We start from the raw sequence: 17,334 nt of genomic DNA on the forward strand, positions 1-17,334 counted from the left end.
AAAAAACAAACCTGAGCTCAGAATGGCAGTTTTCTCATTTGGGACATCATAAATGAACATTTATCTTTGATCCCAAGCCCAGTCACATCTTGATTCTCTGCTCCTATGAGCTGATGCTGCCCTGGGCAGATACTGAGGTGGGAGGACCAGCTCAGCCATGGGGCAAAGCCAGCTGCAAGCAGAGGAGTCAGAACTGCTCAGCCACCATCAGGACTCCAACATGACTCTCTGCACGTAATTTTCCTCCTTCACATACTCTTTCCTGCCTGTAAAATGAGGTGTCAAACACTTCCCCTGGTCAGAGGAGCTTCAGGGATATACTATTTAATGTTTTTACATTTTAGCTGTGCTTTAAAGAGTGACTCAGACACTATCTATAGATTCCTGAGATAATGTCCGCTGTCCTTAAACGGGAGAGAGGGGAAATTACAATTTGAGAGTACAATGAAGCCCTGGCCTCATACAATTGAGGGTTTTCTCCTATTAATTCTACCTCAGAAGTAGCCAAGGCAACCCAGTCTCATAAACTAATAACATTCTATGGTGTTTTTCCTTGTATCTTACAATTATATTTAATAGTGGTCACAGCAGGGAAGCTGGAAGAGAACTTCAGCCAAACTCAGGACATATTTGAGTGCCTAATGCTGCAGATCAGCTTTCACTGGAGTTTGCAGAAGTTCCTTTACAAACTTCAGCATAATTCCATCTGGATCTTACAAGACGACTCTCAAGCCACTCGTGTAGCTGGTTTGGGGACCATGGTTGGTCTTTCTGACTAGGAGATGGAAGAGAGAGCTCTGTCTGTGAGGGGCCAGTCAACTCCAAGATTAAATTTCTTGTGTGCTCTCCTTCTGCCCCCTCTCTATAAACTATTTCAAAGCATTTAATGAAGGGCCAGGTTCTCACAGGTCCCCATGGCCCATGCTGTGCCCCAGAATCCATCAGAGATACCCAGCACAGAAGCAGTAAGCTCATTTAAAAACGAGATGTGGAATCCATATGTAAGTGCCAATATCCTGTTGGGTTGTCCTTTAAAATCTTTAAGGGACAAGGGGCAGGCACTGATCTTTTATCTCTGGTGACCACTGAGAGGACTCAAGGAAACAGCAAAAAGCTGTGCCAGGGGAGGGTTAGCCTGGATATTAGGAAAAGATTTTTCATCCAGAGGGTGGTGGGGCACAAACAGGCTCCCCAGGGCAGTGGTCATGGCCTCAACCCAGCCAGAGTTCAAGAAGAGTTTGGACAATGCTCTCAGGCACAGGGGGGATTTTGGGGCTGTCCTGCTCAGGGCCAGGAGTTGGACTTGATGAACTTTGCGTGTCCCACCTCAGAATACTTTTTGATTCTATGAATAAAATAATTCTAGACCCAGCACCTCCCTTTCTGCCAAGCCATGCTCTAGAGCAGAGCAGCAGGAAAATTAGCAATGGGTTCATTTAAATAAAGCCCAGATACAAAACCCACCTCTTGATGCTACTCCATGATTACACACGCCTCTCTCCAGGTACCAAGAGGTCCCAGGGCAACTCCTCCTTCTAATGGGCTTCTCCAGCTGCCAGCAAGGGAAAAGCAAAGCACCTGGCACCACCAAACAGCCCAGCCCTGGCAAAAGGCAGCGAGAAATCACTCCTGGCACAGGTGAAAACCATTCCAAGTCATGGAGCAGTGCCTGCAGCCTCTGAGGAAGCCTTTCTAGAGAGAAAGAGGGCTCACACAGGAGGCACAAAGCCTATTCTGTGGGTCTGGTGAAAGGCAGCATTGTCCATGGGACGTGGCGTGCTCGGTGTAACGGAGCTGGCAGTGGAGCCCTGGGTCCCATCCAGAACCCCCCCGAATCACTCACCCCAGCAATCCAGATGTTCAGTCTCCACTATGCAAATCCTTGCCACAAAAAAGGCACTTGCTGCTACTCCTGAGTGACCCAAACCCTGGTGCACTGACCCTGGCACTGCCGAGCCCCCGCGTGGTGCCAAGTGGGGATTCCAGCGGGGTGTGATGCCCTGTGGAGGCTGGCCTGGAGCAGAGGCTGGACAGAGCTAAAGAATAAAGCAGGGATTTATTCAAAGCATCTCCTCCATGATCCACCTTGGGCAGCACAAGAGCCCAGCCAGGGCTGCACCCAAGATGAACCCAAATGGTCCCAAAATGCACGAGCGCTCCCGGGGTCTCTCCCTTGGATCAGCTCTGCTCCATTTGCACCTTGCAGTTCATTGTCCAGTTCCAGCTTTAGCCCAGGCACTCCCATCCTGCTTGTTTTTCTCTCCTCAGCCCACGCTGTTTGTGCTCCTGGGCTGAGATTTGGATCATTTGTCCTTGGTGCCCAGCTGGAGCAGGAATTGTTTTGTCTCCCTGCTCTGTGCAGAGAGCTCAGCATCCCATAATATGAAGCCCCCAGACCCACACACTAAAGCAGCAGAGAATCTGAAAAATAGAAAAGCCAAAACCTGAGGCATCGGGTGGAGCTCCTGAACAGGCACCTTGAGCCATAGGGAGTGAACCACACAGTGAGAAACCTGCCCTGGGGCATGCACAGCCTGCTGCCAGCCACACCTGAGAGATATTTCCCTGTCTGGAGGCTCAGGTCACTTCTGATGATTCCAACACCATGGTCAGAGTTCATTACATGAGCTGACCTTTCACACACAGCATCTTCTGCAGCCTGAGCACTCCAGCACCTCCTGTCCAGAGGGGATCCATGGCACTGCCTTATCCCTCCAGCCCAAACCACCTTTTGTACCCCTGGCAGGAGCATCACCCAGGCAGGGACCTCCCTCCCCTGTCCCAAGCTGCAGGACTGACATGGGGCCAAGGCAGGATGCTCTGGGGGAGTCAAAATTCCAGCCTTATCTCCAGAGGCTGAGATCATGAGTAGAAAATGTTTCTCTGTTGTCTCAGCCAGCTTCCTGTTGGCACCCCTCTTCCTCTCCACTGAAGCACCTTTCTGTGAGCACTTTCAGAGCCAGAGAAGAGCATTTGCCATGTCTGAGACATCAGATTTGTGACAGTGCCTGTCCTCAAGCAGCTGTGCCCTGAGCAGGTCAGGGGCAGCAGCCCCAGCTGCAGGGGGATGCTGCTGCCACACCAAGCAGCCACCACACACTTGATGCTGGCTGAAAGGTGGCAGCCACCTGCTTTAGTGCCTGAAGGAAGGATGGGATCATAACCTGAGATCTCCAGAGGGTTTGACTCCTCACCCCAGCAGTACCTGGAAGCCACAGCCACCAGGAGCTGGGCTCTGCAGCACTGAGTCACCTCCAGTCCCAGATGGAGGGGGAAGATGTGGAATCTTTGGGGTTTTTTTGCTAAGGTCAGGATTAAATGCGAGAGACGGAATCTCTTGTTGGGACTCAGATGTTTACCAGATCTGATCCATGTTACAGTCTCACAAACCATGAGTTCTACAGCACTTCACTCTAACAAACTAAAAATGGAGCCCCATCTCTCTCTACAAGGCCTTTGAAGGATGAACTGTCCAATTAAGAAATGACACCTCAATCATTTTCACTTTTAACCCAATAACCAACCACCCATGGCCCGCAATGAGGACTTTTTTATCCAATTGCACAAACCCACCCAAACCCATGGAGAAGAAGGAGAAGAAGAAGGTGAAGAAGAAGGATCAGTCTCTGCCCTAAAACCTCCATCTTGCTTTATATATATATATATTACCTATTCTAAACCCTTAAACTCTGAGTTTTCCACCCTGTGATATCACACACTTCTATTCCAACTCCACACCCACAATCCCAGTTCTATCATTCCATTTTGGAAGCTTCTGCCCAGCCTCAGGTCAATGCAGTGTTCTCTTGGGGGTCAGTGCCTGTCAGCACAGAAAGCCTGAAATCCTCAGTGACCAGGGTCCCGAGAGGAAGACAGGGTGAATCATCAGCTGGAGAGAGGCTGCAGGGACCAGCTCTGATTCAGAGATGCATTGAGATGGCTCAACTCATGCAAAATTAAATTCCACCTTGTCTTTTTCCAGGCCTCAGTCCTCAGCAATACAGGAAATTAGCTCCCTCAGCTCTGAGATCAGTGTCTGAATGAGCTGCCAGAATAGGAAGCACTTGGGTTATCTGCACCAGCTGATAGGAGCAGGGCTCAGGGCACCCCAGGCTGGCAACACAAACCCAACGAGGCAGTGTGTTCCTCTGTTTTTCAGGCAAAGGGCCACATTTATCCACTTCTATTTATCCATTTATATTTTATATATAAAAATATTTATATATTTATCCATTTATATTTAGTTGATGCCCTGGAGGAACCCAAAGCCCCTCAGTAGGCTCTGCCCAGGTTAAAGGCACAGACAAGGTCACTGCCACACAGACCTGTGCTCCATGAGAAGGTGACATCCATGTCCCTGTCCAGGGGAAGCTGTCATACTTCACTCCCTAAATTCCCTGTGTATAAACAAAGCAGTGACCTCCAGTGCTCCTGGGCATCTGTCACCATCAGTTTATTCCATGAGAAAGTGAAATTAAAAAACCCTGCAGCTGGAACAGTGCTTAATCTTGCAAAGATTATGATGACATGATTTGAAAAGCAGAGGAGGCTGTTAAACCCCCAAAGCAGAGGTCTCTACTTGGTTTATAATCTTATTTTGCCCATAATCTACAGGTAACTGGGCTTGGATGCTTCCAGGGTGTTCTTAGGGGCTGTGTCAAGGCAGCTTTTAATCCAAAGTCTGACCTCCCAGCTATGTTCTGACCTAAGGATCCACCACCCATTTCCCAGCAGAAATGGGAAGAGAGGTTAGTAAAGACGATGGAAATCCCAAGTGAGGATGAAATGTAAGAGATTATTAGAATTCAAATAATGCAAATATTCTGGAAAAGGACAACAGCCAAAGAAAAGAGGAGGCTGAGGGGAGACCTCACTGTGGTCATGAACATCCTCATGAGGGGCATCACAGGGGCAGGCGCTGATGCCTCAGGTTTGGCTTTTCTATTTTTCAGATTCTCTGCTGCTTTAGTGTGTGGGGCTGGGCTCACATCAGGGGATGCTGAGCTCTCTGCACAGAGCAGGGAGACAAAACAATTCCTGCTCCAGCTGGGCACCAAGGACAAATGATCCAAAGCTCAGGACCAAGATCACAAACAATGTGGACTGAAGAGAGAAAAACAAGCAGGGTGGGAGTGCCTGGGCTAAAGCTGGAACTGGACAATGAACTGCAAGGTGCAAATGGAGCAGAGCTGAGCCAAGGGAGAGACCCTGGGAGCGCTCGTGCATTTTGGGACCATTTGGGTTCATCTTGGGTGCAGCCCTGGCTGGGCTCTTGTGCTGCCCAAGGTGGATCATGGAGGAGATGCTTTGAATAAATCCCTGCTTTATTCTTTAACTCTGTCCAGCCTCTGCTCTAGGTCAGCCTTCACAAGGCATCAGTACTGATCTCTTCACTCTGGTGACAAGTGACAGGACTCAAGGAAACAGCTGGAGCTGAGGCAGGGCAGGTTTAGGTTGGATATAAGGAACAGTTTTTCACCCAGAGGGTGGCTGAGCACTGAACAGGCTCCTCAGGGAGGGGGTCACAGCACCGGGCCTGTCTGAGCTCAAGGAGCACTTGGACAATGCTCTCAGGAACATGGTGGGACTCTTGGGTGTCCTGGGCAGGGCCAGGAGTTGGACTTGATGGTCCTGGTGGGTTATTTCCAACTCAGCATGTCCTATGATTCTGTGAAAAAACTTAAACAGGACACAGTGGGACCAGGCAAGGACCAGCCCAAGGGTCTGATTAACACACCAGACTCAAGTCAGTGGCTGTGGGAGGTTCCTATAAAAGATCCACATCCCACATGGGCCAAACTGCCAGGCTGTGTCATCATCCACTGGAGGCAGAGCTGAGGGTGACAGGTACTCCAGGCAGGTGCCTGTAAACGTGGGATGGACCTGACAGCACAGTGAGGGGTGGGAGGCAGGCTGTCAGAGTGGAGTAAATGAGACCAGGAGATGCTTTCCATCAGAGCTGTTCCCTTTGCCAACCCTGCTGCTGTGCCCTGGCTCCCCGGGGGGACACAGAGGCTCCAGGTACCAGCAGAGCAGTCCCGGTCCAAGGGTTTGTTTACACATTGTTGTTGGAAATAACCCACCAGGATCATCGAGTCCAACTCCTGGCCCTGCACAGGACACCCCAAGAGTCCCACCATGTTCCTGAGAGCATTGTCCAAGTGCTCCTTGAGCTCAGAGAGGCTCAGTGCTGTGACCCCTTCCCTGAGGAGCCTGTTCAGTGCTCAGCCACCCTCTGGGTGAAAAACTGTTCCTTATATCCAACCTAAACCTGCCCTGCCTCAGCTCCAGCTGTTTCCTTGAGTCCTGTCACTTGTCACCAGAGTGAAGAGAGCTGTACCTGCCCCTGTGATGCCCCTCATGAGGATGTTAATGACCACACCCTGCCCCGAGCCGGGCTGGAGCTCCTGCAGGCTGTGTGCACAAGGCAGGGTTTTGCTGTGGATCCCTGAGCCCTTTGCAAGGGGACAAGGTGCCACCTGCCACCTGTGTGTGTTTGCTCAGAGAGAAGCACAAACAAACCCACCCTGGCACCCCCTGCTCCCCCAGGAATCCAGACAAGGGCAGCTCCAGATGGGAAGCAGGAGGGTGTGAGCAGCCCTGGGGAAAGCAGGGCCTGCCTGGGCAGCCCCCAGGCAGCACAGAGGAGGGGGTGAAGAGGGAGGAGAAAAGCCACAGCTCCTGGACACTTGGGGACATCTCTACCAGCACAGACCTGGCCAGGCTGGGGGCTCCCAGCAGCCAGGGTGGGTGACACTTGCTCTTCTGCAGCCTTTCCTATAGGCAAAACAGAGCCTCCAGCCTCCTTAACTCCCTGCAGCCACCCCCTGCCACCTCTCTGGGCTGTCCTGTGCAAGTCCCTTGTCCTTTCCCACCCACTGGCCCAGGCTCCTGTGTGCACCTGACCTGAAGAAGCCCTTCTGAGCCCTGTGTGCCTCCCAGGAGCAGCCTGTCCATCACCTGGAGGGGCTCTGGACACAGAAATCCTGCCACAGGGCATGAGGGGATGAGGGAATGAGGACACTGCTTGTTTTTAGCCAGGACTAAGGTGAGGGTTTGCTCCTGGCTCAGCATGCCCTGTACCAATCTTCCAGATCCTTCTCCTGTGTTACAGCCTCTGCCAACAGCAGCCCAAAAATCATCCACCAAGGAAGAGGTGCAGCCTATAAAAGGGTTTAATGCAAAACCCTGCAATAATCAGCACCCAGCACATTGCCAAGGGAGCTTTTTCTGCCTCCTCTCCATTCCCATATTTGAATTCAGGGCCCAAAGGAGATGAAAGGCTCAGTAAGATCTGAACATTAATCCACACACATTATGAAATATCTTTTTACTATTCCCTCTCCATCACAGCTCAAGCACAGGGCTCTTGCTTTTCCCACAATGAGCTCTAAAAACAAATCCAAACACACAAAACACAGCCACAGACGCCCTCCTCCCCTCCACGTGTACTTTAAAAGAGATGTATTTAAAACACTGCTGCATGATGCTGATTTCCTGGAGAGTGGCTGGTCCATGAAGGACCATGCACAGCAGGGGAAGCTCTGAAACCTCCCCAGATGCACCAAGCTCCCAAGGGCTGAGCTCATCCTTCCCCAGATTAACTCGTTGCTCCCAACGCTAACTGCAGGAATCAGCTGTCAGAGCATTTCACATCCCTGCTGAGAGGTTTATCTGACAAAAACCCACCAGGGGAGATAACTCAGAGCCTCTTGCTGCAGCTGCCAAGCAGGATGAGGAGACCACCCAAGCCACGACATCCCCAACAAGCCCCAGCACCGAGAGCCTTCCCCAGCCCTCAGATGTGGGGCTCCACAACTGGGGCATCTCACTTGTCAAACAGCAATTTGGGAAAGTGTTCACAGATGCAGATGGAGCTGAATGGAAATTAATGCCAAAGGGTAATTAGCTGCAGTAATGGCAGTCCTTCAGGTTGGGTCTGAGCTGCTCAGTAGATACCAGCCCTGAGAGTCATGGCTCACCTGCTAACAAAAATAAATCAGTAAATTAAAAAAAACAAGCACTCGAAACCCTGTGGTGTGGTGGTTCTGAGAGAGTTTGGGCACAACTCAAACTCACATTTCTCAGCATTACCACCAGTTTTATGAAACATGCTCTAAAACACGTGAAGGCAGGACACCAGAGGGGAAAAAGCCCTGCACGAGGCAGAGTGGGCTGCAAGAACACATGAGAAAGGTCTGGATTTAAGGATTCCACAGTGTTTCTAGCAACTGACCTCAGATAAGGACACGGCAGCACATGTGACTTCTATCACCAGAACACTGAAAATCAGTGAGCTTGAAAACCTTCCCCAAAGCAAAGAGGACGAGGAGAATTAGGCTTGGACTGGCGACATCATCAACTGCAATGCTTCAAATTAAATTCCATGCTGGCAAAGAATCATGTTCCATCCTCGTTCCTACTGATTAAAATGTACCTAGATTTTGCTTTGAAGTTTGAAAGTTAATTGAAAGCCATCTTGGGAGAATGATGGAAGTTGAAATGCAGAGAGCAAAGGGTGACCTTTGCTCAAAGACCTTTCCAGGGTGCTGGTGGCTGAGTCCCCCATCTCAACCTGGCCAGGCTGGGGGCTCCCAGCAGCCAGGGTGGGTGACACTTGCTCTTCTGCAGCCTTTCCCGCAGGCAAAACAGAGCCCCCAGCCTCCTGAACTCCCTGCAGCCACCCCCTGCCACCTCCCTGGGCTGTCCTGTGCAGGTCCCTTGTCCTGACTTGTCCTGCTCCAAGATCTGTTCTCCTCAGCAGCTCCTCTCTGTACGTGCCCAGGCACTCACAGCTGAGCACTGAGTCACCCCACAGGGCTGAGGGCATCTCATCCCGCTTCCTTTGTTTACTCTCTCCATCACACAAAGCTGTAGGCAATCCCCATTTCCCGGGATAACATCAGGCTGAAGCAAACGTGCCCCCGGGGCTGCTCCCGGGAGTGTTCCCAGATTCCCTGGCAGGGCCACCAGGGACGTGACTCTGGATGAGCTGAGGGAACAAGGCAGTGTCAGGGACCCTCTGTCCCCAGCAGCTGCTCTGGGCTCAGCCCCATGAGGCCAAGCCTGTCCCAAAGGGAGTCAGTCAGCACATTCTCCCCCAGGAGCTGGAGCCCGAGCTCCACTCTTCCCTCAGTCCCCAGAATAGCAGCACTCCCACTCCAGGAAATTATGGATTTTCTGGAGCATTACTGTGACCTTTTTAATTTCCATTCTGCCTTTAGCTGCCTCCTCCCCTACACTCCTTCTCTAAACAAATCTCGAAGCTGTACAAAGTGTTTCCTGTAAATAATACTCATCTGGCATGGACAAAGGGAAGGAAAAAAAACCTTTTTGCTGCTAGTTCCAACTTGCAATCATCCCTCCAGTTTAACTTCCATTTGTTTGACCAGGGAGCAACAGAGGCAGCGCAGGGTTTGAGGGAAATGGAGGGGACAGTGACATGCTCTGGCCATCAGATTTGAACCCGAAATGAGAAGTTCAGGCCATGGAAATGACTGATATTGTGCTTCAGAGTGTGCAATGCAGGGATCAATGCTGAAACTCAGGCAAGAACTTCCCAAGGAGCCCCTTCCTGCCCAGAGTCACTGCTCTCACAAGTGTCACAGCACTGGACAAAACCTTTCCTTTCCCAGGCTCTGGTGCCATCCCCCATGGATGCCAGCCCTGTGAGAGGCTCACCTGAGCAGTGACACAGCAGGAAGCAGCTTCCCAGGCTGTCCCCTCTGGAACACAGACCTTGAAAGGGTGCCTTGGGCTGTCCTTGTCACCAGCCAGTCACTGTGGGAACAGGCTGAGTCACCAGTGGCTGTGCTGCCTCTCCCACCACACCACTGCTGCTGTGGTTCCACAGGGAGCCAGGGCTGCACAAGCACAGCTGCTTTTCCTGAGGATGCCATGGGAACTCCCTGGTGTGGCTGTGTCACCCCAAGGGACAGGTGTCCCCGGCAGGTCACCTCTGCCTGCTTTTTGTGAGCTCCCTGGCCTCACACATCTGTCCCAGGGGTTAAACCCTCACAAATGGCTGCAATACAAAGCCCTCTCTCCTTCCACAGACATTTCCTTGGATTTGGATCACACCTTGTGCAGCAAACCCCAAGACACTCCTGGTCTAAGAGGTGCAGGCAAAGCTCCCCACTGGTGCTTTTTGGGATGTCCCTGCAGCATCTCCCCCTTCCCTGGGCCACCACTTCTCCCTGCTCAGCCCAGGGGGTCACAGGAAGAGGATGGGTGTTTTGGGGAAGCAGAAATCACCCCACTGGCCCCACAGGACCTTTCATTGTGCTCTGCAAATGTCTGCGTGTTGTGGTTTGTTATTTGTCTTTCTCCACTGGCTGGATTGCCTTGCTTCTCCAAACTGTTTTCTAACAGATGTTGGGGTGTTTTTCCTACCTGGAGCAAAGCTCTACCCCTGCCCACACAGGCCACCAAGCCTGGAAGGAGCAGAACACCCAGCCAAACCCATCACACCCCTGATCTGGCCACCCCAGCACAGCACAGTGCTGCCACAGGAGGGTTCTTCATTAACAAGGTTCCATCAATCATCACCAGCCATCAGAATCATGTGATGGCACGTTGCATTTACATCTCTGCCAATTTATTCTGTCAGCACAGGAGTAAAATAAAACAATTGTGCCTTTTGATTGGACTTCTCACGGTCCCACCTCGGGTTCTGCAGCAAGGAAGGGCTGAGGAAAGTCTGCCAGGACTGATGCCAAGTGCCATCAACAGCTCTTGATATCTGCTAAGCCACAGAAACCCTCTGTGAGGCCCTGCAGAACAGTCTGTCCAGAGATCAAGGTGCTTTCATCCAGCAGAGGCTGCAACAATCTGTAACACTCAAGAAAATTACAGGCCTTACTACCACAAGAGAGGAAAGGCATATTAGAAATTGAATCTCTGAAGAATACAACTTTTTCTTTTTAAAAGCAATCAGAAGAATGGTTCATTGTTTTAGGTGTTAGCTAAACACCTGGGCAGTGCTGCCTCTTAGTCACAGGGTTGGTTTGGGAGCAGCACTGCCCTATTCTTATGGGAATATAAGAAATATGGCCTCTGCCACCCAGCACACACCAGTCATGGAGAAACTCAGGGATGTGGGGTGGGAAGGACATGCCTGCTTTTCCCTGGATCCCCCAGCACTGTGGGTAAAGGTGGCTGCTCTCTCTGAGCATCTCTGAATGTTGTTACAGCTCAAACAACAATCCCAGGGCACCAGCCAGTGGGGACATCAAAATCACTGTCCTGCATGTGCACAGCAATGGGGAAGTGGCAGAGCAGGGAGCAGCACACTGTGATGGATCAAGTGGTTAAAAACAGTAAATAAATTAAGGGAGTTGGGGATGAAAACCCTTCAGAGAAATGTGTGACTGTTGTGGATGTCAGCAGTGCTGCTCCTCACTGGTTCAAAAATGTGAGAGATGAGTATGGACAAGTTGGAGATGTGATTGTCCAAAAAAGAGCAAGGGTTTGCCATGCAGGAACAGCATTTTGTTTGCTATGGGGCTTAAAGCAAGGATGAGGAGCTGGGGATGTTTGGTATCAAGCAGCTTTCACGTGGATCTGAATGATGCAGATCATTCCTGGCAGCTGACCCAGCCAACCTGCAGAGCTTTCAGCATCCTGAAAATCATGCAAAGCCCTTTGTCTGTGCAGGAGCCTCCTGCTGTTCTGGGATTATCAAAAAAACAAGTTCATTTTGCAGTCTTTGGGATTTTCCTTCCTGCTGTTTCAGCAGCACCAGCTAACAGCACCACAAACCCACACCAGGAACACGCCACACAGGTGTTCCTGGGGAATCACTCCACCATGGCATTGCCATGGGCTCCAAAACTCTCTCCTCACCCTTTTTTTTCCCTTTCACATCCCCCTCACTCTCACTGGCCCAGCAATGCAAGTTTTGGGGAGTAAGAGCTAGCTGAGAGTTTGAGCTGGACAACAATGGCTTTTTTTTTTTTTTCAATGTATTTCAAAACAAATTATTTTGAATTTCTGTTCCAAATGACAATCTAAAATTAAATGAATGTTTCTGTTGGATCCAAGCAGTATTTTTTCCTTGATATTGCAGTTTGGCCAGAGAACTAGAGAAAAAAAGAAAATCAGGTCTAACAACTCTTTTCATTTTTCCCCAGCTCAGACACAGACGGTGCCAGTTCAGTGACAGGAGATGGGGTCGGGTTCAGGAGCAAACAATGGGCTCTGCAGACACCAGGTCATCCCTGCCCCACCCAGCAGCTTTTATGGCAGGGTGTTAAAAGCCTTTGAGGGAACCACACCGGGTCTCTCTCTGCAGTATCAGCCTGAAAAAGACCCAATCTCCGTTTTTCCAGCCCATTTCAGACCAGCTACAGCCAGATAGCACGCAGAGCTTGGCCAGTGACAGCCCTTGAGGATTATTTTGGGGGGGCCAAGTCCGTGCAGTGCTGCTTTGATGAACTCCCTCACTGTGCTGGATGAGGACTCGCTGTGACACGTGTCCCTGGGCTGCCACAGCTCTTGGCCAGCCCAGCAGGGGCTCCTGTGCTTCTCTTCCCTCCCTGCATGTCCTGGGGCACAAACCAGAGCCCTTTGGTGGGGCACAACCCCCTCCACACCTTCACCTGTGCACGGCACCTGCAGGAGCCCCGTGGTGCCACCTCCAGGGATGGGGCTGGGCAGGAGGGGACCCTGGCACACTGCAAACCAACCCTCAGAGGACAGAGCTGTTTCCCCAGAGCTTCCCAGCTGAGATGGGATCACAGAATGGTTTGGGTTGAAATGACCTTAAAGATGATCTCATTGCAATCCCTGCCATGGGACACCTTCCCCAAGACCAGGTTGCTCAGAGCCCCATCCAACCCGGCTGGAGCATTTCCAGGGATGAGACAGCCACAAATTCTCTGGACAGCACCAGCAAATCCAACTTGATTTATATTCTATTTCCCATGTTTTATAGGGAATCATCTTACGAGTCACAAAATGGGAAAATCCTCCTTCAGTGGAATCACAGCTCCTGCTGTTCTTCCTGTAATTTTTCCTCTAGCTTTAGCTCATATATGGAGAGTTATTTCTCCCTAAGTGCCTAAGCAATAAATTAGGAGTCTGCAGTTCAGGACAGGGTGGGTGACACATAACCACGACGAATAATTCTGGTGGTACTGTAATTCTGGTGATCCTTATTTTAGTGAGTGCCAGCATCTCACACAAACCTGAAACTGAAACCATCCTTGGCCAAAACCACTCACACCATCCTTGAAAGTACCCATAAATCGTAGCGTCATTTATCACAAATCCTGTCTATTGCTTCTTTGGCCTGTACAATTGGGCTTGAGTAATGGAAAGAGGGAATCAAAAAATCCTTAAAAACTAGTATTGCAGGGCAAGTTTGCCTTCAGCAACTGAAATAACAGACATCCCCAAGGCACACATGTAAGAGCTGGCTTCAGTAGAAGGTATTGCTGTGTAAAATCCCTGTTTCATGCTCTCCCCTCCTCCTGCTGCTGCTGCTGCCAGGAACAAAAGCAGTGCCAGGATGAGCCACACGTGCCCGTGGCTGAGGCACAAAGGTCTCACTGAGCCTCTCTGCTCCCAACAGGTGAGGCACACCAAGGTAAACTCTTCATCCCGACCCACCTACGCGGTGTGTGCTCAGAGTCACAGCAGATGGGTTGGGATTGCCCTTGAAGTGCTTCAGGGGAGGTAAATATTGCCTGGGGCAGGGCACAGCCCAACAACAGGAGAGCACTGCTGTGCCCAGGGAGGAGGATGGAGCTGGAGGTTCAGCCCTGGGAAGTCAAACAAGATTCAGGGGGACCCAAACCACAAAAAAAAAGATCCAAAATATACCAGAGAGGGACAAATCAGGCCAGGCATAACAAATACCTAGCCTCAACAGGTGTTTAGATGTTCATTTTTTTTTTCCTTTGCCATCATTTTCAGGAGTTTCTCAAGCAGGCACTGCATTTCCAGCCTGCCAGAGGCTGTCAGCATCAGCTTTTGCAGCTGAGAAGTGACTTTGTCACATGCCAGCTCCCCTGACAGACAGCAGAGAGCCCAGAGGCTCTGCAGCACCCTGCACATCGGTGTCTTGGAGAAGCAATCTGGAGTCCCAGGGAAATTCCCCAAAGGAAGTGACCATGGCTGTGCCCTGAGCTGTGGACACACCAGCCACAGAGGGCTGGCTCCACCTCACAGAGGTGGCAGCTCTCCAAGGTGGCCTCCCCAGTGCCATGGGTGATTCCTCCGCCTTCATCCCCCTTAAAATCCTAAATCAGGAAGATTTATTTGGGGCAGCACCCAAAGTGAAGCCTTTGCAGCCCCGAGCAGCTCAGCAGCACTGCCTGTGCTCTCTGCAAGGTGTGAGGTGTTTGTAAGGAGTGTAAAGTGTCCTGCTGCTGCCCAGCAGTGTGTTCTGGCCACGGCAGTTCTGTTCTTTTTGTTTAAACAGCTGCACCAGGGAAATCTCACAGCAGTGTTTCCAAAATACAACCACAGCCCCTTTGAAGCAAAGGTAGTGCCCAGATGTCAGCTCAGCTGTGCCCGCGAGGGTTTGGGCACCAACCAGAGACACTTCAGGGGCTTCGCAGTGCCCCAGCTCCACCCCAAACAAGCAAAGCAGCTAAGGAGCCCTTGGCATCATCTGCAAGGGGTCACAACACCAGGTCACAGAGCTGGCAGCTTTTCTGTGTGGCACACAGTTTGTGGGGATTGGGGCTGTGTGAGGCACACAGTTTGGGGTCACTGGGGCTGTGTGTGGCACACAGTTTGGGGTCACTGGGGCTGTGTGTGGCACAGTTTGGGGTCATTGGGATGGGGCTGTGTGTGGCACACGGTTTGGGGTCCCTGGCAGTGGGGCTGTGGCCCAGCCTCATCCCCAGTGGGTGCAGCTGTGCAAAGCAGGTGAGCAGCACTGACAGCAGTGAGCCATGGAGTGCCCAGGTGTGCTGAGCAAGCACCAAAGGGAGCAGAGGGCACACAATGCAATGCAGGAACATCAGGGGTGTAAAAGTTTGAGGAAAAGAACAAGAAGGGCAGATGCTTAAAGCCTTCTGAAGTGGTGTGGTGTAACTCTGTATGGGTTGAAGCCTTCTGATAGTATATGGTGACACTCTGGGTATCGTGGCTGTCTCAACTGTGACATTTCTGTCTGTAGTTGTCCAGAGATGTACAGCTGTATCCAGACCTCTCCTTGCACTGCTCCTCCCTGCTCCAACCACCTCAGGAGGCCACAACAAATAACAGGTTTCCCTACACACAGTGCACAACCATTAATACCCAATTTAATCCATTACAACGTGCTAATCATCACACTCAGACTGTCTCAGGTTCCCGGCACACAAGCCCTAATAAACCCTCCCGGCAGCCCATTTAGCAACGCTAATGAGAGAAGAAAAATGTGCAAGAGAGAAAAGTTGCTAATTAGTTTTAACCATAAACAGGCAGCAGCATCACAGAGTGAATTTTCTGAGTGAAGCCAAAGCCCCAGCTCCTGTGGCTCATGAGCTCAGGCAGAGTCCTGTGCAATGATGTGGCTCAAGTGACAGGCAGCTGCCACCAGCACCCTGAACGGTGGCCAGGCCCACGATTTGGGGCATTAGGAGGACGCTGGCATGATGACACCGTGACCCCACTGTGGCCAGGGTAAAGCCAGGGCAGAACTTGGCTTGCAGAGCACAGCCACAGGCTGGTGCCTGGAGCAGAGCAGAAATCAGCTGCAGAGCAAAGTCCAGCAGCTGGAGGAGCTGCCAGAGGCACCTGAGCTTGGTGGGGTGAGCAGGGCACCTCTTAGAGGACAATTGTCCACTCCGTGGTGCACCAGGCACTCGCTGGGGCAGGATTTCACGGGGAATTCAGAGGAACACCACCAGGCACGATTGCACACCCTGTGTTAGCAGGGAAGAAGGAGCAGAGGGCACAATGCCCTCACCTCATAGAGCAAGCCTGGCAAAGCCAGGAGGGGGAGAAGGGAGAATAGAGCCCCGAACGTGAGGGGTCCCATCTCTTGCAGCCCGTTTGGAAAGGGCCAGGGCAGGCAGTGTCACACACTGTCCTGTTCCCGTGTCACGCTGCCACGGCGCTGGATGTCACCCCGTGCTGGCACAGGTGCCTTCCCATAACAAAGTCCGCGTCCCCAGTGCCGGGCTCTGCCTGGAACAAGCCTCCCCGCCGCCTTCGCTTTGCTTTTTAAGCCTTTTCCACTCGTTTGTACACAGAGAAACAGCTGCTCGCCCTCCGCAGAGCGCTCACAGCCAGGACGGACGGCGCGCCTCGCACCTGGGGGCATTCAACCTTTTCCTTTTCCAAGTACAGACACAAAGGGAGAGGCGAGAGCAGAGGGAGGCTCACCTGAGTACGAGGATTTCTTCATGCCGTCGCTCCGGGCTGTGGCATGGGAGCAGGGCCGGGTGCGGGGCGCGCTCCCGGGGGGGCCGCGATGCTCTGGGAGGCAGCGCCGGCGAGGGGACGCGCACGGAGCCACCGCATCCGTGCGTGGCTGCGGCCGAGGGGCAGCTCCCGCTGCCGAGCGCACACCTCTGCCAGCCTCTCCCGCACCGCTGAGGGCTGTTCCAAGTCTCCTGGCACGGGCAGGGGAAGAGCGGGGCTGAGCCTCCCCCGCGGCTGCACCTTACCCCCGCGGTACGCAAAGCATCCCCGGGGCTCGGCCCTGCCGCCTCCCCGCCCTGCAAATCCCAGCGCTTCCAGCCGCCGCGGCGAAGGGAAGCGATGGAATTTCACGCCCCCAGCCCGGCGCACCCCATGGATTTGATTCAGCCCTTGGCTGCTGGAGCAGCTCGGGTCAGCGCTGCTCGGCCGGCTCTAGTTCAAAGTGCATTAGTGACCCGTGGAAACGCCTCTTTCCTCTCCAAACCCCCTCGTCCGGGGCTCGTTCAAGGCTGCGAACCGAGCAAAACGTTTGTGCAGGCTCACACCTCACTTATCGCTGCTGGCAGAGAGCCACGGACCCCAGAAACAGCCCCCGAGCATCGCCCCAGGTGTAGGGAAAAGGATTTTACTGTTCCTCCTGTGCCAGGAGGGAGAACGTGCCCCGGATCGCTCCCCTGCGAGACGCAGGTTGGGCAATTAATTACACAAATGAATCAGCCGGGGGCATTGCAAACACAGACTGGAAGAAAGTCATAGCTGCTCTCCGTTTGCTCTAAGGGCACGGGGCAGTGAGCACAGGGAGCCTGGACTGCTGGAGGAAGGGCCAGGCTGCTCCATGGAAAGATTTCCACGGCCCCTCTGGTGGCTCTCCCACACACAGAGGTGCAGAGCAAGTCCTGTTCACGTCAGGGAATTCCACCAGCTCCAAGGAAGGAATGGATTCCACAGGAAGGGTTTCTGCTCGCTTCCAGA

General features: G+C 52.2%; 1 protein-coding gene across 2 annotated transcripts in view; it reads right to left on the reverse strand.

The window, feature by feature from the left end:
* The window catches only part of SEPTIN9 (septin 9), a 150,363-nt gene extending 133,570 nt beyond the window's left edge, over positions 1–16,793 (reverse strand). Inside the window, exon 1 of one of the 2 annotated variants that reach the window (XM_038156851.1) lies at positions 16,324–16,793. In XM_038156851.1, coding sequence (XP_038012779.1) covers positions 16,324–16,345 — 22 coding nt within the window. In that variant the 5' untranslated portion in view covers positions 16,346–16,793. The remainder of the gene's footprint in view (positions 1–16,323) is intronic. The other variant, XM_038156855.1, reaches the window with a different exon arrangement.
* Between the last annotated feature and the right edge of the window lie 541 nt (positions 16,794–17,334).

The sequence above is a fragment of the Motacilla alba genome, chromosome 18, assembly GCF_015832195.1.
Source record: "Motacilla alba alba isolate MOTALB_02 chromosome 18, Motacilla_alba_V1.0_pri, whole genome shotgun sequence".
NCBI lineage: Eukaryota > Metazoa > Chordata > Aves > Passeriformes > Motacillidae > Motacilla > Motacilla alba.